Source organism: Mauremys reevesii, linkage group 1 (genome assembly GCF_016161935.1).
Source record: "Mauremys reevesii isolate NIE-2019 linkage group 1, ASM1616193v1, whole genome shotgun sequence".
Lineage (NCBI taxonomy): Eukaryota > Metazoa > Chordata > Testudines > Geoemydidae > Mauremys > Mauremys reevesii.
This window is the reverse complement of record NC_052623.1, coordinates 187078478-187102942: the sequence shown is the minus strand read 5'-3', so window position 1 is coordinate 187102942 and position 24465 is coordinate 187078478. Positions and strand designations below refer to the sequence as shown.

General features: G+C 39.6%; 1 protein-coding gene across 5 annotated transcripts in view; it reads right to left on the bottom strand.

Annotated features, from left to right (window-relative positions):
• The window catches only part of CADM2 (cell adhesion molecule 2), a 1013511-nt gene that overhangs the window by 308516 nt on the left and 680530 nt on the right, over positions 1 to 24465 (bottom strand). For 4 of the 5 annotated variants that reach the window (XM_039483428.1, XM_039483451.1, XM_039483430.1 and 1 more), the window contains exon 3: positions 11980 to 12006. The exons of the other annotated variant lie outside the window; for it this stretch is intronic. In XM_039483428.1, the coding sequence (XP_039339362.1) occupies positions 11980 to 12006 (27 nt within the window). The remainder of the gene's footprint in view (positions 1 to 11979; positions 12007 to 24465) is intronic. 5 annotated transcript variants of the gene reach the window in all.

Below are 24465 nucleotides of genomic sequence, written 5' to 3'. Positions count from 1 at the left end.
AAAACAAGTAAACAGATAAAGAACTAAACATGTTGGGTATGGAATTCTTTTGGACTTAAATGCTCTCTGTGGGCTGGTGTGTTAATGCCACAGCACCCCTTCTGGCCAGGCAGAGAATTGCACCAGAGTTCACTCAGTCTGACAAGATGGTCAGTTGGTCCCTCTTGCCCAAGTCCCACTGCGGTGTGTGGACTTTCTCCTTATTCCTGGTCATCTGGTCCTGATGCCCAGGGGGTCTGAAAACCACTCTCAGTTCTTAAGTCTCTCGGGGGGTTGGTAGGGGTACCTTAAGTCAGCTCGGCACAATCAGGACTTAGCAACTCCGGTCATGCCCTGAGCTCCTTCCTACCTCTCGTGCTTTCTGTAGGCTTTCCAGCCTGTTGGTCTGGTTCTCCCTTCTCAAGGTGCTGTCTTGGAGCTGCTTCTCAGCAGATTACTGGCAGGAGTTCCCTTCTCCAGCCTGCTTGCTCCTCTGGCAGCAACCTTGCCCATCTGCTTCCCCATACACCCCATGATAGTCTCCCTCAGAATACTTTCAATAACCACCTACACTTATTAAGAACACTTCCACTGTCTTCAAGGGAACTCTTAAATGTCTACCCTATTTCAAATCAATCTATCCCAGCAAAAGGACAAAGAGACGTCTGTAGAAAAGGGAATGTTGTTTTATCTCTGTGGTGCTATAGTACCAGAATATTTCCTACCAGGTTTAGATCACACCATGCTACTAAGACTGCCTTAACAAGTTTTTGTAATGACCCTCTATTAAAGATGGAATCTGGCAGGTTTTCATTTCTATTTGTCTCAATGGTGAAAGCCTGCAACCATAAATAATGGTTCTTTGATATTGCTCCTTTGAATTATGGAGTTTCCCCGACTTCATATTGGATCTACATTTTCCAGTATGTATACACTTCAACTGGCTTGGATTTTTTACCATTATGATGCAGTATATCATTTTTAATTAGATGATTCCCAGATTTATTTATCCCACATAACAAAGCATTCTGTAACTACCAAAGTACTATCTGAGTGATGTTAATAACTGAACAGCTCCAAACTTTTGGAAGATAATGCAAATAAGGCAAATACTGCTAGTTGGGTCTCTTTTTTGTGTTCAGTTCATTTACTTCATTTCCTGACAACAGGAAAAGCTTCTGTGGTTTCAGACAGGATTTGGAATTTAGGGCTACATTAAGAACATAAGAGTGGCCCTGCTGAGTCAGACCAATGCTCCATCTAGCTCAGTATCCTGTCTTCCAACAGCGGCCAATGCCAGATGCTTCAGAGGGAATGCACAGAACTGAGCAATTATAGAGTGATCCATCCCCTGTCACCCAGTCCCAGGTTCTGGTAGTCAGAGGTTTAGGGATACCCATGGGGTTGCATCCCTGACCACCCTAGCTGTTTATGGTCCTATCCTAAATGTTTGTTCCCCTTGTTTTATGGAAGTATAATAGCTCCATAGAAAACTCTTCCCCTCAGCATTTTTGTTATGTGGCCAACTGTGTCTATTGTTTTTTCCACACACTAATTTTTAAAATGGTAATTCAGGCCCTTGTACATCTAAATTCAATAACAGAAATGTGTTCACAGGACCGATAGATAACACATTGCACAGGACCTTGCAGGCAATCCAAGCAAATGTCCCCTTACATTAGAAATTGTGAATGGCTAGCAAGTAAAGTTTATAATGATTACTAGATCACACTTCTTATATATTGTACAAAAATGTGTGTAGGATTGGCCCTTGCTATGTAAATAAGCACCCTTAGCAATTTCCTAAGTACCTTCTAAGGTAATTCCAAAATATACCGTGGTGCTGATCTTTTAGTGATTTCAGCATACTATGTTGTGTGTATTCCCAGAAAACAATGGGAATTTCCCCCAAAACAAGTGTTATAAACCTATGTAGAGTTAAAGTTAAAAAAGTAGTATTATTAAAGTATAAACATGTATAGTTAAGGACTCAAATAACTTTAACTATTCCTTGTAGTAATGCCATCATATGATTAAAGTGTACACAGTCCCAGATTGGATTAAACTGATTTTTGAAGACACATTAGATGTTTTTTTTTCTTTTTCCTCCTTCCTTTCTGTTCTCCTCATGCCCCTGCTCACATACTCCACATTCCTCATACCTACACTCCTAATTTCCCTTTCCATTTGCACTGTCTATATTCACTTGTGCCTCACCCAATCTTCTTCCCCTTTCCTGTCCTCCACATTCCCCTCCCCAAGATTTCCTCTTCTTCCTGAACCCTCCAACATTCCCCTGCAAATACAGACAGATACCACACCCTAGTTTCCCCATCCCTCCCACCTAGCTTCTTGAGTAAATCTGGTGCAAGCAGGAGTTTTTGAAAATAAATATTTTAGGCTGAATGGTTATTTTTCCTTTACTTTTCAAAATGGAACCTTCTTCTGTCAGCACAGATGGCACATGCAATCTTCCCCTTCATAGAAACTCATGAAGAATTGCTCCTTTTCAAAATGGCCACCCTCTCCCATTGCTCCCAATGCCAGTGGAGAGAACAGTTACTCCTGTGCCAACAGGCTGGGAGGAGTAGATGACTGAGACAACAGTCATCTTTGCTAAGAGTACCCTGTGGCCTCAGTTATATTGAGATCATTCTCTGCAGAAGAACATTACGCTCCAGCTTCTGCTGATGAAGAATCTGTCAGTTCTGAAGAATGACATCAAAATTTCTGGGGGTTTTAACTATATGGGAATTTCTGTGAGAAAAATTTGATTTTGCCTTCCCCCCCCCAATATTATATTAGGAAAATCAAAAGTAAATATTTTATTTTGGGTGAGTTTGACATAAAGCTGTGTCCCTAAGGTACCACAGTGTCACAGGGTAGTTGTACTTCATGAGCTTCATGCACCCCCATTCTCTTCTATGGCTCCTAAGCCAGACCTCACCTTCCATCTTTCCTCTAAAGATGGTCATTGGAGTGCATCATAGGAGACCTAATCCAGCTACAGACGGCAGCCCATAGGAAGTACTGAGGGCATGCGGCACCCAATTTACAACTCCCATGAGGCACCAATGCATTTTAGGCAGATGCAGTTTAATGATGAACTGACTCAAAACAAACATTTTAAAATTTCTAAATTGTTTTTTTAAACTTTTCATTCAGTGAGACATTTTGATATTTCATTCAGATTTACAATGAAAACAAATGTGGAAAAGAATCAGAATTTTCCATAGGACGGAAACTACAGTTTTCATTCAGCACTATTACGAACATATTTTTTTTTAAATCACCCAACCATCTTAACACTGCACATGTGCCATATAAATCTACGTAATAAGTCATTACACATCTTTTCCTTATTCTCTGGCTATCTTGAGAAAAGAGAAGCGAAGGTTGGACACTGGTTTCCCAGGTCTCCATGCAGAGTACATGGTGTCCATCGTGAGTAGCCACCCTAGAATAAGGCAGGCAGGTATTATATACTGGGGAATGATAAAGAGTAGGGCTGCCTCTGATAGCTAGCATTAGATTTTGTTTATATAAATTAAACAAATAAAATAACAATGATTACATTTTTCAATCCAGTCATCAATGGAACTATACAGCCATTTGGTAATTTTATTTGGAGAACAAGAACAAATGAATGTGCACCATAACTCAGTAATCTGATTGGCTGAATGCATCTGTGTTTTATAAAGCAGACAAATGCACAAAACATGCTATATGACATGGAATTCTCTTCAGCGCAAGATTAACATATGTGGCTTGTCTGTGTCCCAATTGACAAAGGGAATATAGTTTAGTTAAATTTTATTATTTATTAAAAAGATGACTGATAGAGTAAAATATAAATCTTCCCATGTGACATTGTGATATCAAGGAGAAGACTGACAGGTGTGACTGACAGGCAATGCCCTGAAACTGAAATTTGACCCTTGGCTTAAAGTTAATTGGTATCACTGCATTGGTATTTAGGGTACTATACAGTATGTTTACCACTACATTCTTTACAGCACCCCTGCTGACTTAATCTTAGAATAAACAAACCAATTTATTTGGCATAATGGGGAACAACATGGCTCAGGTGAATAAATGAAGTCCAAAATGATCTTTGGCTTTTGGATGAGATGTGTTTAGACAGAATATAAACTGCTATGATGATTTATTTATGTTGGAAATTGAGAAACTTAAAATAGTGTTGTTTAAGCTAATCTTTAGTTGCTAAATTCAGTCTTATCATAGGCAATTGAGTTGTCTTCATTTGAATGCCGCAGCAAACCACAAAAGTATATCTGCAACTCAACTATAGATGACTCTTGTAGAAAAATCACATTTTTTCTGAGTTTACAAAAGAAAAAAATATATTTGTTTGGACCCCATAAGTATGGCAAAGCAATACTACGGTTTTTTCACAAAATGTACTGGATGCCCACTAGGTTACAAATAATTGGTATTATAGTATTAAACCAATGCTGGAAATGCACTAAAATGAACGGCACGTATGGTTTGACTATAGCTTTAAGCCATAGCCCAAAGAAAGAGCAGGTTCCACAGTGGAAGCTCCTCTAGGACCCCATTGAAGTGAACCCTTTGCAATACCCATGGGGAGGGAAAGAGAGCAGTATACGTTCTGCAGACATAGAATGAGCTTACCTAGTGATGCAGATGGGATGGGATCATGGTATAAGATCATGCTCTTTATGGGCAGAATCAATAAAAAAAAAGGCAGAACTTTATCCACAGTTCAATCTGATGAAGGGGGAAGTGTGTTGTGGTGGGGAAGATAGATGATTATCTACCAGTTTTACTATAGATTGGGTAGTATGCAGCTATTGCCACTCTTCCTTTGGCAGCAATTTCAGAATATGATGGTCAGGCACTGCCAACTATCTGCAGAATGCACCTTCCCTGGGAGCTTTAGAAATTTATATTCTCAGTATCCTCCAAAACAAAGTGGAAGATCTTTGGCATCCTTTTGAATAAACCACAAACATGCAAGGTCTTCCTGGAGAATTTGTCACCTTTCTCGTCCCATAAAAATACTTGGTCTTATAAGAGTCCTCATTATCTCAGAAATAGTCCCGGTTATATCCATCTAGTCCATTCCATTCCTCCAAAATAGATGTCAGGAGCTGCTGTGTAGATTCTGAATGGCTCCAGTGTCAAGGATGTTACAGCAAGTATACAGCATCAAAGTCCCGGTGTAGGCTCTGCCAACAAAGATTGTCTACTGCTACACCAGGAAAGCTGACTCATAGGACACAAACCTCAATTTCTGAGCTGACTCATTTGGTTGAAGAAAGATACCAGGCTTACCAATACTATCTCCTGTCTGAAACTGGTTCATCATTGCTGGCTTTGGATAACTTGATTGGTTGTTGTCAGAAGCTGAAGGAAGTGATAATATTCCGTATAGAGTAAAGTGAGCCCTTTTAGGAAGAAATCAGCTTGGTGCTTTGGCACAGAGGAGACACCTCCTTTGAGGAATCTGTTAAACAACTCTGGAGTGGTGCATTAAGAAACTGAAGGTGAAGCCTCTACACAGTTTGGTGGCCCTGAATCAGGTCTAGATTGGCTCCCCAAAGATTTTTTAGGGTCTGTCCCAGCAAGCCCATTTCATCATGGTCAGCACCAATTCAAAGCTGCAGTGCCCAGTTTGGATGCCCAGCTTGGCTCTCGAGACTGAATCTTTCAAGCATTCTGGACCAGGCTTCCTGGAAGTGTTGGAGGCCAAGAGACATTTAATATACCTTATCCAGAACCTGGATGCTTATGGCAATATCTGTGAGCAGCTGTCACTCCTCAGGCAATCAAACTGCCCAAAGGTGCTGCAAGAATGAGTCATCCTTGTATATCAAAGACATGGTTTTACCTCATCTGGAGTTTCATAGAATCATAAACTCCAAGGCCAGAAGGGACTGTTGTGATCATCTAGTCTCACCTCCTGTATAACACAGGCCATAGAACGCCCCCAAAATAATTCTAACTTATAGAAAACACACTTATAGAAAAATATCCAATCTCGATTTAAATATTGCCAGTGATAGACAATCCACCATGATTCTTGGTAAATTGTTTCAGTGGTTAATTACTCTCACCATTAAAAATGTATGCCTTATTTCCAGTCTGAATTTATCTAGCTTCAACTTCCAGCTATTGTATCATGTTACACCAGGGATTGGCTACCTTTGGCACACAGCTTGTCTGGGAAATCTGCTGGCAGGCCAGGACAGTTTGTTTACCTGCAGCGTCCACAGGTTCGACCGATCGCAGCTCCCACTGGCTGCAGTTTGCTGCTCCAGGCCAATGAAGGCTGCGGGAAGCGGCCCGGGCCAAGGGATGTGCTGGCCACCGCTTCCTGCAGCCCCCATTGGCTGGAATGGCGAACCGTGGCCAGTGGGAGTTGCGATCAGCCAAACCTGCTGATGCTGCAGGTAAACAAACCGTCCTGGCCCGCTAGTGGATTTCCCTGACGGGCCGCGTGTCAAAGGTTGCCAATCCCTGTGTTACACCTTTCTCTGTTAGACTGAAGAGCCCATTCTTAATTTTTTTCCCCTACGCAGTTACTTATAGACTGTAATCAAGTCACCCCTTTATCGTCTCTTTGTTAAGATTAATAGATTGAGCCTGGAGTCTTTCACAATAAAGCATGTTTTCTAATCCTTGAATAATTCTCGTGGTTCTTCTCTGAACCCTCTCCAATTTATCAACATCCTTTTGAATTGTGGACACCAGAACTGAACATGATATTCTAGCAGCATACTTATATTTGAGATTCCCGTTTATGCATCCAAGGATCACATTAGCTATTTTGGCCAGAGTGTCACACACAGAGCTCAAATTCAGCTGATTATCCACCACAATCCCCAAATATTTTTGAGAGTCACTGCTTCCCAGGATAGAGTCCCTGAGCCTGTAAGCATGGCCAACATTATTTCTTCTTAGATGTATGACTTTACTTTTGGGCATATTAAAACTCATATTGTTTTCTTGCACTCAGCTTACCAAGAGATCCAGATTGCTCTGTATCAGTGACCTTCACTATTTATCACTCCACCAATCTGTGTCATCTGCAAATGTTATCTCTGATGATTTTATGTTTTCTTCCAAGTCATTGATAAAATGTTAAATAGCTCAGGGCCAAGAACCAATCTCCTTCAAGCTGCTCGGCAGTTTCTTCTAGATACTAGAAAATACCAGGGAAAGTAGGAGATAAAACTATGAAATTCTCTATGACCAAACAAGGAGAGAACCAAGACTCACTAAACCAGGGAGAGCTCCAGGCGTCAACGATCCCAGTACATCAGCTAACACACATGGCGCTGACCGAAGTCTGAGAGAACACTTCAAGAAAAGAATAGGTGTAAGTGGACTTGAAATCTGGGGATGTAGCCAGGGCCAAAGGAACCAACAGTCTGCTTGGAGTCAGTCATATAACTGTGGGTTCCCCCCTTTCTTTGGGTGGCAAAAATTGCTGTAGACTGACAGCACAGCAAGCCAAAAAATGTGGCAAGGAGTTCCAGGACATAGTCTCTCTGATGATGCCAGAGAGTGGTTCCATAAGAACTCATTCCTCAAACATTCCCAGGTAAAAGCTGACTACACCAGCACTGTGGGGTTCCTACAGTTCAGAGGGGGACAAGGGTGAGATGCCCTGCGCTGGAACTGAAAGCACAGAACTTTGAGAATTGCCACCGTGCCCACAAGTAGGGGTACAGACACCAAAAATGGACATCAGTTGAGATTAATGGGGATCTGCTGATATTCATATCAGCAGAGAAACTCCTCCTGCAGTGAAGTGGTTAGTGAGTTACAATTTCAAATGCAGTATTAGACAACTACTTGACAACTGAGTGTTGCACTTCAAGAGAATTAGAAATTCAACCTTCTTCACTACTCAGATACAGCAATAAGAAGAAGCAGTGAGAGGCCACCTGCTTCACTCCTGGCACCACAGAAGGTTATTTCTTTCTACAGCCATAGTGACTAAAGATTGGGGCCATAGGATCAGTGTGGTGCTCAACTTCCTGAAGCTATTTGGTGCCTCTGCTTCAATGTTATTGGCAGTGAAGAAAAGAAAAAACAATCACTTCCCTGCAGCCACTGGGGAGGTGAGCAAGAGGAGACTGAGGAGAATGAACAGCCAAACATTATGAAAGATTTGTGCTTGTTACAATATTAAAATTACTTTACTATAAGATGGTTGCAGTGTATCTATTTAGTGTGTGTGTATTTGCCTGGGTGAAAAATGTGTGTCAATGTTCCTAGACGAGTGGAGCCTGTGTATACATTTGGTTCTCTTCATGTGTCCATGCATGAAAGTCCATCTCTTATTTGACTGGCAGTGCATACATATGTGAGGCAAATGTTGGATGTTGGAGTATTTCTTTATGGATACCAGTGGTTTGTGTCTATGTGTGTGTTCTTGTTCGCTTGCTTATTCATTATGAAGTTGTGCAATAGTTTAACATTACTCCATAGTGTCACTACTGACACTAGGACATTTCATATTATGCACACACAAAAGCACATTTTCAGTCAGATATTATGTACCGTGATTCCCACAAGTTTACGAATGCATGCAAAGTTTCAGCCAAAAAGGAGATTTTTTTTTAAAGTCATGCATGAGTGGAAACAAGTTGATCTGCAGCTTAACTAATGGTTTCACTATTGTAATTCTGCAACAAAGCGCCATCAGCCAACTAAGTCAGATTCTACTTGAATTAGCTTTATTTATTTATTTTTGTATTTACATCTAAAAGCATTCACATAATAATATTTATGTAATACTTGGATTTGTCAAATATGGAATATATTGGAGTTCTTAATTCTCTTTTAAATCTGGCCTATCTCAACATAAATCTCTGAGTCCGATGCTTTATCTTTTAATTCCTAAGTAAAGCCTAAATACCTATGCTAAGTTTTCATATTTGAGTGGTGTATACTGATAAGATAAGCAAGCTTAAACTGTTTAATTTATAAGAACATAAGAACAGTCATATTCGGTCAGACCAAAATGTCCATCTAGCCCACTATCCAGTCTTCTGACAGTAGCCAAAGCCAGGTGCCCCAGAGGGAATAAACAGCTAATCATCAAGTGATCCATTCCTTGTTGCCCATTCCCAGCTTCTGGCAAACAGAGGTTAGAAACACCACCCTGCCTATCCTGGCTAATAGCCATTGATGGATTTATCCTAGTTCTTTTTTGAACCCTTTTATAGTCTTGGCCTTCACAACATCCTCTGGCAAAGAGTTCCACAGGCTGACTGTGCGTTGTGTGAAAAAATACTGCCTTTTGTTTGTTTTAAACTTGCTGCCTATTAATTTCATTTGGTGACCCTTAGTTCTTGTGTTATGAGAAGAACTAAACAATACTTCCTTATTTACCTTTCTCCACACCAGTCATGATTTTATAGACCTCTATCATATCCCCCATTAATCGTCTCTTTTCCAAACTGAAAACTCCCACTCTTATTATTCTTTCCTCATATGGCAGCCGTTCCACCCCCCTAATCATTTTTGTTGCCCTTTTCTGAACCTTTTCCAAGTCCAGTGTATCTTTTTTGAGATGGATCGACCACATCTGCACACAGTATTCAAAATGTGGGCATACCATTGATTTATATAGAGGCAATATGATATTTTCTGCCTTATTATCTATCCCTTTCTTAATGATTCACAACATTCTGTTCGCTTTTTTGACTGCTGCTGCACATTGAGTGAATATTTTTAGAGAACTATCCAAAATGACTCCAAGATCTCTTTCTTGAGTGGTAACAGCTAATTTAGACCTCATCATTTTATATTTATAGTTTGGATTATGTTTTCCAATGTGCATTACTTGGCATTTATCAACACTGAATTTCATCTTCCATTTTATTGCCCAGTCATCCAGTTTTGAGAGATCCCTTTGCAGCTCTTCGCAGTCTGCCTGGGACTTAACTATCTTGAGTAGTTTTGTATCATCTACACATTTTGCCACCTCACTGTTTACTCCTTTTTCCAGATCATTTATGAATATGTTGAACAGGACTGGGCCTAGTACAGACCCCTGGGGGACACCACTATTTACCTCTCTCCATTCTGAAAACTGAATTTGAATAAAATAGCTAAGCTATACTTGCTCTAGAACAGGTATACATTGCAGTCAGGGCACAAAAGTGACATTTTACTCAACAATGTTCCTTCAGAGTTAAAAAAATACATAAGGAACTATACATTAAGGATAAAACTTTAAAATCATCACTGTTAAAAAATAGGGGAAAAAACAGATATTTAGGAATCTTCAGGGTGAAAAACACATTGTTAAAAAAATCTTAACTACATTTGGAAATTCATAATCAGAAAAAAAATCCCTGTGTATAACACAGATAAAACAGGGACTTTTAGGTCTTTACTCTGTAATTGGGCCCACACTGTCAGATCTGCTACAAAGCAACCTAACATATATCATATCTCTTTTTAAATTATTAAAAATAATGGAGGAGAAAACAATGGGAGAAGAAGAAATGGTAGGGGCAACTTGAAACATAAATATATTAGTAATTTTAAAATATGTAATGGTATTAAGGAATCTTGTATTATTTACAGATTAATTGGTGCCCAGGTACAACCCCATCATAGGTCCTAAATACATATTCAATCCACCGCAGCCACACACCTATTTTTAGTGCACTAGCTTTGAGCTAGTGTGTGTATATTTACCTGAGTTGGGCATTACAACTCCCAGCTGTAGTGCAGATGTCCCCTGTGGCTTGCACAAGTCCAGGCAGGGTAGAAGGATTTGTTTTAGTATACTACATAGCCCAGAAGGGGTGAAGAGTCTGCAAAGAACCCACCCATAGGGTTGGAATATTTTACACTTATTTGGGTTCACTTTGGATTTTGGGCACCCCACAAGGTGACCTCATCGGAGGCAAAGTCACTTAAAACCAGAAGGTGTTAGAGGCTGGGTAGATCGGTGGAACACCAGGAGGGAAACAGAGGCAAAGCCACTGTTGTACTGCACACACTCTAAAGGGTTATGCCACTACAATATCAGAATAAGAAATAAAATACTGATTGGTCCTACAACAGCCTCTAAGCGTGGTCAGAATGAGAGAGATTCCTTTATGTCTAAAAGTAAAGTACTCAGTACTGCAGATAAATAAAAGTGAGGTAACAATTTATGATCTTCTTTTCATGGCTAATTTTTGAAAATAAAATGTTCATAATTAAGTTTTATTTCTTTGTAGACTGACTCCTTTTCTTCACATTCCTCCTGATTCTATGATGAAGTTATAATTCTCTATCTATAAGATTATAGTATGTTTCTGGGGCTTGGGTATGCCGTCATAAATAAAGAATTATGATCTTTTTATACAAGTGTAGAAAGAAGACAGGAATGCTTTGGAGACGTTAATGGTCTCTACTCACAAATATTTAAGACATTTTATGACAAGGTCTAGAGATAAAAAAATATAGAGAATAGTTAAACATTACTTATTGGCATAGGAGCTGGGATTAAGAGTGCTGGGGGTGCAGCAGCACTCCCTGGCTTGAAATGGTTTCCATCATAAACAGGGTTTACAATTTGGTTCATTGGCTCTGAGTATCCCTGCTTATTAGGCATTTTTGAATATATAAGAAGTTTTAGCTTTTATATATATCTTGATTAGAAAAAAATTAAAATAGCTTTATCTTACTATAAAACATATGAAAGAGAGCAAACTACAGGGTATATGGTTTATTTATCCATTTAAAAAAAAATGTTTCCTGTCATACTGTAGCAACTCTAGCAACCCACAGTATAAAAACAGAGTGATGGCTGATAACCAGTAGTAAACACTTTGCATTTATAGGCAATTATAGAAGCCCAAACGGGTAATCTATCAGAGCATAACTCTGATAGATGCCTTTGCTAGATTTGTAATTAAGAAAAAAAAAGAAAAGTCGAGTGAGATAATGTGTACTGCAGAACCATGCAATGAAAATCAAAGAGTAGAAGTGGAAACTCACCTTTAACTTTGTTCTTGGTAGCAGCCGCTGGAACCAAGGAAAAGATTGCACAAGGAGAAGAGAACAAAGATAGATTAGACAGAGGGTCTACTTACTAAGAATACAGAGAAACTTTATCAATATTGATTCAGAGCTAACAAAAACTATTTCTAACATTATTTGACCAATTTATTTGAGGCGTGTATAGTTTCTTCTGACCGATGATTCTGTCAAGAGAGATGACCTGTGTTTTGAATTTAGTTAGTATATGACCAAAACAAACAAACAAAAAACCCAAAGTCTTTGAAAAGGTAAGAAGTACAGTAAAATCATTTACCATTAATCATAAATAGCAGTTTCAACATTATACATATTTCCAAACTCTAAAAATGTATTAGTCTTACAGGACAGTTTTCCCTGTGAGTGCTCCATGCTGGATTGCATAAACGGCATGGCAGGCATTAGTTCCCCTTTGATTCTATTTCTCAGAGTTTTATTTTCCTGTATATTTGGATTTTTTTTAAAATGATGTTTTTGATGAAAAGAAAATAAGCAAAATCTTACATTTGTGCAAGGATATGTTGACTGAAGTTTGTCTAAAGGTTTTACAGGCCTATTTCCAAATAATCTGACAGCTCTGAAAATCTATATCCAATTGTTGCCTAATCCTGCATCCACAGAAGTGGACTAGTGCAGAATCAAAGCCTATTGTGCACAGCCGTGAAAGAGAGTAAAGGGTTCCCACTCCCTTAGATGGCTGCATATATTGTGCATGGATTCTGGCTCTCGCCACAATGGGAAAGATGGGGCTGACAGCCAATACTCCCTTGCATTAGAAAATGGGAGTGATGAGGAAGAGAGAGGAGGGACAGGAGTAGGTGCAGCCATGGCTCATTTCTTTCCCATGCACCAGCCATCCAAGCTGGTTGGATGTGCAAGGGAGCAGGAGCATGCTGTGTCTTGTCAAGGACTCACACCGAGTGAACAAGAGGAGCTCTAGAGAAATTGTGCCTAGATGGGAGTCTCTGAGGCACAATGACAGCAGTGCTCCCCTGGAGTGGGACAGCTACACACACTCCATACTCAGGATGATGTGTAAGTGTACAATCTAGCCATAAAGATGAAAAAACACATGAAGTGTATTTCCACATTTGCCTTCCCTCCTGTAATTTTCTAAAGATCATCATGAGAACTAGTGCCTGCTAGTGCAATACATAATATAGAAGTATTAATAACCAGAGACTGAAATTTAACCTGAGTCACTCTTGTCAAATGTAGACTGCACTAAGATACTATGGGCAAGATTGTGCCTTTAGGCTCAGCCCAAGGCACAGGGCGCACTGTGACACTGCACTGCCCCATGAAGAACTTTGTGTAGGAATTGTGTCTCAGAAACTCACAATTCCTCCTCTGATACCCACTGGTTGGGGGAGGGAAAGAGTTACTTTATCCCTTTTTGGGGTGCATCTTACTCCCACCATGCACCTAGCCACCTACTCTTCCCAGCTGGTATGGGGAAGGAAGAACCAAGATAGAAGACCCAAGGATCATCAACCCCCGCACACACATCCTTTGGTCAGGCACATAAGTGGTAGGGATGGGGGGTAAAGAACAATCTAACAGTGAGCCGGACCCATCCTAATTCAAGACTGTAACTCTACTAACTCAGTCACAAAGTGTTTGTGGTTCCCTATCTTTTAATGATCCACAATATTTAATAGTTTTGAAAATCCTGAGTGGGACATGAGACCTGAAGAATTAGTATCTACGGTACACTAGTAAATAAAGGACACACATGATTGAGGCTGTACAGTATAATTGGAAGTAGGCCAAACTACCAGGCTTGTTAGCCCAATTATAATTTTCTGCATATTCAATACAAGTGGCCTAGATGACAGTAATGTTCTTATAAATGTCATGTTCAATACTTGTAAAGTTTTTTTCCCCCATTGACAGGATGGTCCAGACAAGTCAATTGGTAAAGTTCACACCACACAACAGCCAAATTAGCTGAAAGTTGTCTTTACAAATATATTTCTGTCTACTGCATGGAACCAGCTGGGGCTCTTTTCATCAACGTTTCACTCACCACCTGATGCCTGGCAGGGACAGAATTATTCTTCCTCTGTCATCACTTATATGGATATTTTCTTTTGTTTAGGTGGGAAAAGACTTTCCTCTTTAATGTCTATTTTTCCCTTATTATTCTCTCTGAATTTCCTGGAGTGAGGCACATTACAGAGAAGAACTTTTGTTTTAAAGGAGCTATTTTTCCCCCTCATCTCCTAAAATGTCTTGATATTTTTTATTCTCCTCTTTTCAGTATCATTTCACCAAACAAGAGGAAGGAAAGCAAAGAGAAATTTGCCAACACTGATATTATCAAAATTGCAAACTGAAAAAGGAGGGATGGTCTTGTGATTAAAGCACAAGATGGGAGCTCAGAGAGTGAAATTCTGACCTCACTGAAATCAATGGTAAAACTCCTATTTACTTCACTAGTAATAGGATTTCACCCAAAATATCTGCATTCAGCTTCTGGCTGCATAACAAGATACCCTATGTAATCTTTGGTAGGCCACTTAATCTCTCTCTGTGCCTCAGCTGTCATCTAGCATAACAACACTCTCTTTCTTGTACCTTTCCGCCTTTTGCCTGTTTGATTTATTTAGTTTGTAAGCTCTTTGAGGAAAGGATGGTTTCTTAGGCCTGGCCTACACTACGCGTTTAAACCGAATTTAGCAGCGTTAAACCAAATTAACCCTGCACCCGTCCACACAACGAAGCCCTTTATATCGATATAAAGGGCTCTTTAAATCGATTTCTGTACTCCTCCCCAACGAGGGGAGTAGCGCTGAAATCGGTATTGCCATGTCGGATTAGGGTTAGTGTGGCCGCAATTGGCCTCCGGGCGGTATCCCGCAGTGCACCATTGTGACCGCTCTGGAAAGCAATCTGAACTCGGATTCACTAGCCAGGTAGACAGAAAAAGCCCCGCAAACTTTTGAATTTCATTTCCTGTTTGCCCAGCGTGGAGCTCTGATCAGCACGGGTGGCGATGCAGTCCCAAATCCAAACCGTATGGGAGATACTGGATCTGATCGCTGTTTGGGGAGACAAATCTGTTCTATCAGAGCTCTGTTACAGAAGACGAAATGACAAAGCATTTGAAAAAATCTCCAGGCTATGATAGACAGAGGCCACAGCAGGGTCTCAGCACAGTGCTGCGTGACAAGCGTAACGGAAAGCCAAAGAATCAAATGGACGCTCATGGAGGGAGGGAGAGGGTACTGAGGACGCCAGCTATCCCACAGTCCCTGCAGTCTCCGAAAAGGATTTGCATTCTTGGCTGAGCTCCCAATGCCTGAAGGGTCAAAAACATTTTCCCGCGTGTTTCAGGGTGTATGTCGTCAATTTACACCCTTCCCCCCCCCCCGAAAGAAAAGGGGAAAAAATCGTTTCTCGCCTTTTTTCAATGTCACCCTATGTCTACTGCATGCTGCTGGTAGACAGGGTGCTGCAGCGCTGAACACCAGCATCCCCTTCCCGGTGGCAGATGGTGCAAAATGACTGGTAGCCATCGTTATCATCAGCCCGTGAGTGCTCCTGGCTGGCCTCGGTGAGGTCGGCCGGGGGCGCCTGGGTAAAAATGCGAATGACTCCCGGTCATTCCCGGCAGACTGTACAAAAGTCTTGGTAACCGTCCTCATCATAGCAGCTGGAGGCTGAGCTCCATCAGCCCCCCCCCTCCACCTTTCATGTCTAAAGAAGATTCTGTACTCCCTGGACTATCATAGCAGCTGGAGGCTGCCTCCCCCTCATTTTATCTCACTAAAAACTCAGTGTTTCTTATTCCTGCATTCTTCATCACACAAATGGGGGGGGCACTGCCACGGTAGCCCAGGAGGGTTGGGGGAGGAGGGAAGCAACAGGTGGGGTTGTTGCAGGGGCACCCCCTAGAATGGCATGCAGCTCATCATTTCTGCGGGATCTCTGGGGCTCTGATCCGGAGCAGCTGTGCTCTCTGGTTCTCTAGTACACTTGACCCATATTCTAGGCAGGACTGACTCTATTTTTAGACAAAACATAAAGAAGGGAATGACTTGGGGAGTTATTCCCATTTTTGTCCATGCGCCCCCGGCCGACCTCAACGAGGCCAGCCGGGAGCACCCATGACAGCAGCAGACGGTACAAAAGGATTGATAACCGTCATCGCCAATTTCCAATTGCAAACGGTGCAAAATGACTGATAACCATCATCTCGTCGCCAATTTACAATGGCAGACGGTGCAATAGGGATGGTAACTGTCTCTGCTACCTTGCAAAGGCAAATGAATGCTGCTGTGTAGCAGTGCAGTACTGTGTCTGTCAGCAGCATCCAGTACACATACGGTGACAGTGACAAAAGGCAAAACAGGCTCCATGGTTGCCGTGCTATGGCGTCTGCCAGGGCAATCCAGGGGGAAAAGGGCGCGAAATGATTGTCTGCCATTGCTTTCACGGAGGAAGGATTGAGTGATGACATTTACCCAGAATCACCCGCAACACTGTTTTTGCCCCATCATGCATTGGGATCTCAACCCAGAATTCCAATGGGCGGGGGATACTGCAGGAACTATGGGATAGCTACGGGATAGCTACCTACAGTGCAATGCTCTGGAAATCGACACTAGCCTCGGTACATGGACGCACACCGCCGAATTAATGTGCTTAGTGTGGCCGCATGCACTCGACTTTATATAATCTGTTTTAAAAAACCGGTTTCTGTAAAATTGGAATAATCCCGTAGTGTAGACATACCCTTAGTTTGAATGTACACAGAGGTGAAAGTAAGCCAGTACGGGCCGGTACTGCATACCGGTAAAAAGTGTCCACCATTACCAGCCAGTACCCAGCTGACTTTAAAGCGCTGCCGTGGCAGTGCTTTAATGTCACTGCCCCTTTTGTGCCCCAGTCAATGGCTCTGCTGGGTCCCTACCGGGAGGGCCGACAACAGGGGGGAAGGGGTGTTGAAGGAGCAGCTGCCCCAGGACCAGCAATTTAAAAGGGCCACCAGAACCCCGGGCCCTTTAAATTGTCGCTGGAGCCCTGGACGGCACGGGCCAGGCAACGTGGAAGGGCTGTCTGGGGGACGCTGACCCCTCCAGCCCCACTTCTACCCAAGGCCCCGCCCCTTCTCGGGGCCGGAGCTGGACCTCATACTGGTAAGTCTTCGGCTTTACTTTCACTCCTGAATGTACATCACCTAGTGCAACAGGTTCCAGATGTCAGTGGGCACCCCTGTAGTACAAATACAATATAAATAATAAATGGGTATAATATTTTGGGGATTAGACATTTTCTCCCTCAGTCACCTGCACGATCTCCTTTAGCTGTCTCTCTGTTAGAAGTAGTTAAATTAGCAGAACAGAAATCCAGTTCCAGTTATTCAACTCATTCCTGTCCTCGCATCTATCTGGAGACCATTTCCTCTGCAATGGAAACACTTCAAACTACATTTGACAGTTGGTTCAAAATTAAACTATTTCCAATAGGATTGTAAATTTAGAATACCGTTATTAGCCAGGTAGGAAAAAGCAATGAGATGGATGATAAGATTAAAGATTTCTCTATAGAGAAGGATAGCACTAACAGGAGTATTTATGAAAGTGAACATATTGTTCATCATAAAATAGAATTTATGGGAAAAATTATTAAATGTACAAATATTTGAATATTCTTGAATCTATTGATGTCTTGCCAAATTTTTTTATTTTACTTTCATTAGTTTCAGCGCAGCCTCCTTTAAACATACTGAGAGTGAACCTTTTTAAACTTTTTAACTATGTCTCTCTTTTGCCATATACTTCTAATGTAACTAGAACTATTATATGCTTCAATCCTGCAAACACTGCTGTATGTCAAGTTGCTCATTTCTGTATGTGAATGGAGGATGGGGGGCCATTGTCAGTTTCACTACAAAGATTGGCTCAGTGAGTAAATCTGGAAATGCAAAGACAGTTTAAGAAAATTAAATTTCAGTATTTCCTGATATTTTAAAATAAATAATTGACAATAAAACTTATTAGCTGTAGTGTAGGTACTCTCTTCTCTGTGATGGATTTGCTGCCTGCAATAATTTATAAATACTATATCTTGACCTGGTTATTGGGATATTTACTGTATGACTATCTTGGATTAAATCAACAGAGCTGCTGGGAAACAAATGTGAAAGCAAGACTATGACTTGAGGTAACACATCCCTCAACAAACACTTTGGGGGAAGGTTGTTGCAAAACACTGAAGAGATACAAGGGCCTTTGGCATTGATGCTCTGGCTTGGGGAACTCATGAAACTGGTTTTGGACAGCAGGTCCAGGCCCTTGGAAGTGAGAAAAAAGACCCTTGGCTGGTTTTAAAGAGGCTCTCAAGGCCAGGGGAAGAGAAAGTTAAGAAGAAGAAGCAGAGACAGACCTATAAGAAGTTTGGGTCTGGGGTAAAATAGGCCTGCCAAGGAAAGAGTGGGTATGACAGACATGTATGTAGAACTTTTGTTGTCTTCTCTTATGTTTTGATCCTACCATTAACATGAAACAATACTTTATTTTAAGAAGGCTATTTTGGGTCACTGTAACAAACTGGACACAAGCTCCTAAAGGGAAGAAAAGCAGGTGCCCAAACCTAGCTGAACCTGTGGTTTAAGAATGATCGAATATACACTATGTTACAGACTATGGCCCAATTTCAGGAGTGGGAGAATCACCAGATTATAAATTTCACAAAACTCTGCTAATTTAAAAATGTCTTTTTTGCTATAATCATGGCAAAATATTTCTCCCCTTATCTCAGCTTAAATAAATTAATAACAACTTGTTAAAAAAAAAACAGAATTAATTTCCTGTAGGTGAAAACTGGATTCGATAATACATTGTTTTATTTTTTTATGATATATCTTTCTGAGTTTTTTCTTTTGTATGCCAATATTTCTAAATTACATTATTTGAAAAAATGATAGCTACAAGATGCTCAATATTTTCCCCAAAGTCAGCTGTCTCTATGGTGTTCATTTTTATGGACATTTTTAGAAGGATTTTATATAGATTTTATTTTTTTCTTCTCTTTTATTCAGTTTTGGATTTTGTCTTTTGAAAGCCTGTGTTCTTGTAATTATTTCAATAGCTCAATAAAAATAAATGGGGAGAAGATACATTTCCATCTGTTGTCCAGCTTACCTAACATTTTTTTCTGGTGAAAGTGAAGAGACAGCAAAGCCATGTATGTTTAGGTCCTTGAGAAAGGCCTTCGGGTCAAGCAAGTGTCTTTGATCTCATCTCACCTTTATATCATATATGTTATTTATGCAGATAATTAAGTTCCTCAGTACACTACTACTACAACATGAGAGCTCCATATTTTCAAAAACAGAAGGAACATGAAAGCCATTCACATAATCAATAGACACGATATGTTTGTCCTTTCCAGGAATTTCCTCACATTCATAGCCCATCAAAAAGACCATTGTGCCTAAAACTCCAAATATGGAATTACTATTAACTTCAATGGAAACAGCAAACATGAAAGGTCTGCACATTTGAGCCCTTTACCGGTTTATAAAAACATTGCTTCCACTTGATTTTCATGTTTACACCAACTCATATACACTGACTATAACTAGAGCTAGATGAATTATTGATAAGAAAAATATTTAGACACAAATGGCCAGTTTTCATGTTCACAAAATATATATAAAGTGGAGACAATTTTTCTACAAATTTGATTTTTTTTTCCAGTGAAATTTCCTGTGAATGCTCTCTTGCCTATTAGGTTGACTGAAAAATAAATGTCTTAAGTACTGGTCTTAACTGTTTTTGTTTTGTTTTGTTTGTTTGTTTGTTTTGTTTGTTTTTTTAATTGCAGTGGATTGATTGGTTGTGACTAGTCACATAAATAATATGGTATAAATTCTGATTCTCTAATTGGGTGAGCTCAGCCTGTGAGACCAGGAGGGCTAGCACAAACCATTCTAACTCATTTTCTCAGAAGGGTTTTTGTGTATTCTCTTTAAGCCAATCTGAGAAAAAAAAATGCTAGTGGCAGTTGCAGACAGCGGCTGTAAATCAGTCACTGTGTGCTAGGAACATATTTTATTGCCTACTCGTTGCATAAATTATTATATATGGAAAATAATATGATTTTTGCTAATAGGTGCTATTGAATATATACAGTCTGATCCAAAGCCCACTGAAATAACTAGACAGATGCCAATCAGGTTCAGTAAGCATAGGATCTGGGCCATAATTGCCAATGGCAGTTGGGTTACCAATTTATGATGAATTGTGTAAAAACCTTATGGAATTGGAGAGGATTCAGAAAACAGACAAGAGAATGATTAAAGTATTAGAAAATATGCCATATAATGATATAATCAGCTAGTTCAATCTATTTTGCTTAATAAACAAAAGATTAAGGGGTGACTAGATTACAGTCTATAAATCTCTACATGGGAAACAAATACTTAATAATAGGCTCTTCAGTCTAGCAGAGAAAGGTATGATACAATAGCTGGAAGTTGAAGCTAGACAAATTCAGACTGGAAATATGGCATAACTTTTTAATGATGAGAGTAATGAACCACTGAAACATTTATCAAGTGTTGTGGTGGATTCTCCATTACTTATCATTTTAAAGTCAAAACTAGATTTTTTCCCCTAAAATAGATGCTCTAGGAATTATTTTGGGGAAGTTCTATGGCCTGTGTTACACAGGAGGTCAAGACTAGATGATCACAAATGGGCCCTTCTGTCCTTAGACTCTATTAAAGCCTCCAGGCAATCCAGAAATAAAAGCTTCACACCTTATACTGTATGTGTATACCATTAATGACCAAACACTTTATTACATACAAGTGACTACATATTGGAACTGTTTTAGAAGAATCTGTAAGATCTATAATCAGAATGCAGTAACACAGAAATTGCCAAACCTGAACAAACTGTTAGTTCATCTATTCTATTATACTATGCCTGACAGTAACTTTTATTTGATTTTTCAGTTTGTTCAGTGGAAGACACAAACACAAACAAACATCCCCAACAACAGCACCCCCATCCTAATGTGCTATGCTATGGGGTAACAATGTTTAACAAAGTTACATGTAAAAGGTATTTTACTGTTTAGATTTTACTTACGCTAGTGGCTTTTTGAGGGTATATTTTATTAGGTAAAACTTTGGAAAAAAAATGCAGAAAGAGCAGCATTTCCAACATTACTTCTCAATGCTACAACTTCACGTAATGAGACATCAGTTTAGTGGATTTAAAGCATCTCTTTTTCAATCAATGTCATGTAAAATATGTTTTTAAAGTACCGGTATTAATTAACGATCTAGTACAATGCCAGGGACAAGAAAGTTATAATAATTATAAACATCTTTCAAATGTCATGCTGAATAACATCTTTTTTTTAATATGTCACTAGTTTATCATATGCATTGACTCTTCTGGTTACATGGTAAATTAGTAACTGTAGGATACTGAAGAATATTCAGCTCCATAGTCAGTTTGAGAAGCATGCTATAAATATAGTAATTTTGTCCTGAATATTCATCATAACTAGCATGGAGGAGATCAGCAGTATTATCTTGGAGCATAAACCTTGCTAGAGTGCAGGATTCCAGCTGGAGATGATACCAAATTAGTTGAGGAGATTTTGAAGTCTGAAATACATTACACAGTATATTACTGTGTGGGGAGACTTGAAGATGAATACAATCATACCCTAAAGGCTCCTGTAAAAGGAATCTAGATAACGTGATTTGCCTGTCTTACAATACTACTTTTATGTGTGTTATAATGCAACTAGACACACAACTTCTACAGGCAATACAAATTGCAAGCAAGCAATTTATTACCATGTAACAGCTTGGTTTCTATAAAATATTGAGCAAGTATTACTTGCACATATGTAATACACAATATAAACAAAAAATAAATGCCTCTGGTCTTCAATTTTATATTTAGCCAAGGTGTCAAAACAATTCTGGAAATACTCATTAAAGAAATACTGTCAAGTACTAATTTAAAACACCCCACCATATTACGTTAGGTTATGTCTTGCAGGATCTAAGGACTTATTTCTGCCTTCAAATCATCTTTGTAGATCTTTTAAGCATCTGAAGATCTTTAAGATCCTTTCAACACATCTTGTGACCTATAAATATTTTCCTTCATGCAAAAAGTGTGTATACACAGTTCAACACAGAGCATCTGTATTTATATTAGCTCACCAACAATTGGAAAAGGGACGGGGATGGGTACATTTAGATTAATTTAGCAAAAAGACATAAAAACAAATTGGAGCCACAGTTAAGGTTGATAATTAATAGTGAGTAATGCAGGAGGATAGTGATGGGGAACTGGCTGGATGCCCTAAATGTTCATTTTATTTATTTAAACAGAAGGTTTAGAATTATTAGTATTTTAAGAAGTGTAATTTTGGGCTTTTAGCTGAGCTCCACTGAGACATACTTTCAGATTTACCTCTTTTTCAATTAAGTTTATGTTTGTGAATTGTAAATTTCCTTTACATTTCAATAGTCATTTAAAATTATCTTTAAAAATTCTCCCAACAAATTACTGCATTTCAGTGTATTTTGTCAAGAAATATATGGAAAGCTTTTATCCCAGTCTTGACCTGATACATTATAATTGCTCCTCTAGGACCTTTTAAAGCGTGGATTTTAAATCTGATGGAACATAATGGCCCCTTTGGAGCCATTGAGGCCTGATGTATAATTTACAGATGTTATAATAGTCTAATAATTGAAGGTGTGTATATATATCTATATAGATATATAGATGATATAGATATAGATATATAAAACTGTATTTATGTAATGATACATTATTCAACTAAGTATATTTTCAAGGCCTGTTTGTGCCTCTTTATAGAGACACTTGAAACAATATGAAATAGTTGATCATGTTCAAAAAGTATTTTTGAACAATTACTGCAGATTCTATATGAAATCTAATTTAACCAAGTGTCCCTCAGCTATCTAAAGATATTGATCTACTTTTAACCATAATTAAAAAAATGTTACTTTATATTTATTATACACGGTGTCATCCATGCCACAGTTGCCAACTTTCACATGGTAAATAAGCACCCTGGCTTTCACTTTAAGCGAAAAATCAAGCTAATGCCATTTCAAAACAAGGCCAAAACAAGCCAGTCACTAAGAACCCCAAAACTCGATGTGACTAGTTCCCCTCGGCATGCACTCTGGGACTTTGGTAGGCCCGCTGTGCATCCCTGACTCTCTCCCCGTCTTTCCCCTGTTTGCACCTTGCCCCTGCTACGCGCCACCCCCTTTTGCCCCTGCTTGCCAGAAGCCGATAAAAAAGGAAGCAACAAGCTACAACAAGCTACAAGCCAAAAACTAGCCAACAAGCAACTCACAAGCCAATTAAGCCAAAAACAAGCCCAATTTCTGCGTGTTTTTCACGAGTTTGGCATATCTGATCCATGCCTTCCGTTTATCTTTCCTGTAAGACAATACTTCTGGCCGGTGTATCAGTTCTGTTCCTCTTCACTGAATTAACTCTATTTTCTCAATATTTTTCTACTACTGAGTGTCCCAGAACTGTATACACACATTTACAATAAAAATTGTAAAGGCACTGTGTGTTGCACACCAAAGTTTGAATGAAGAACTATTCTATACCAACTTCCACTCACCCGCTCTCTCTCTCTCTTTCATACACACAGAATTATCTGCTAATAATTAAAACATGGTGATTTGCTATTAGCAGCTTAACATGGGGGGAGAGATAGCTCAGTGGTTTGAGCATTGGCCTGCTAAACCCAGGGTTGTGAGTTCAATCCTTGAGGAGGCCACTTAGGAATCTGGGGCAAAAATTAGTCCTGCTAGTGAAGGCAGGGGGCTGGACTTGATGACCTTTCAAGGTCCCTTCCAGTTCTAGGAGATTGGTATATCTCCAATTGTTACCTTATGCTAACAAGTTATGTTTATATGTGCTTTACACAACAGGACCCCATTTCAAAAGAGTAAGTGTGGATTTTGTATTGCCATATTGCATTGCAAGTTCATATTCAATCTGTCATCTACTAATGTCCTGAGGATGAAAATCACCCTTTGTGCAGAGAGCTTCCACAATACATATGCCACTAAAGCCTTAAAAATATGTCTTAAATTGGATTTAAGTGGTGCATACACTTTGTAGTGACTCAGTGATCAGGGGAGAATTTTACCCTTAGGCTAGACCATTTTTGACATCTGCCTCCATTGAATGATTGAGATTTTTAAACCAATCATGTGTATTAAATTTGTATGTTTCCATGTTACATCCTATTATATCTCCTGTTTGTACTTCCAGCCTTACTAGTTCACTCTATAGATTTCTATCCACAGTGGGAATGCTTAATGGCCATATGAGAAATTATGCAACTATAACATTATAAGAAGCAGAGCCAGAGCTTGTACAAAAGATCCACCAATTAAAGATT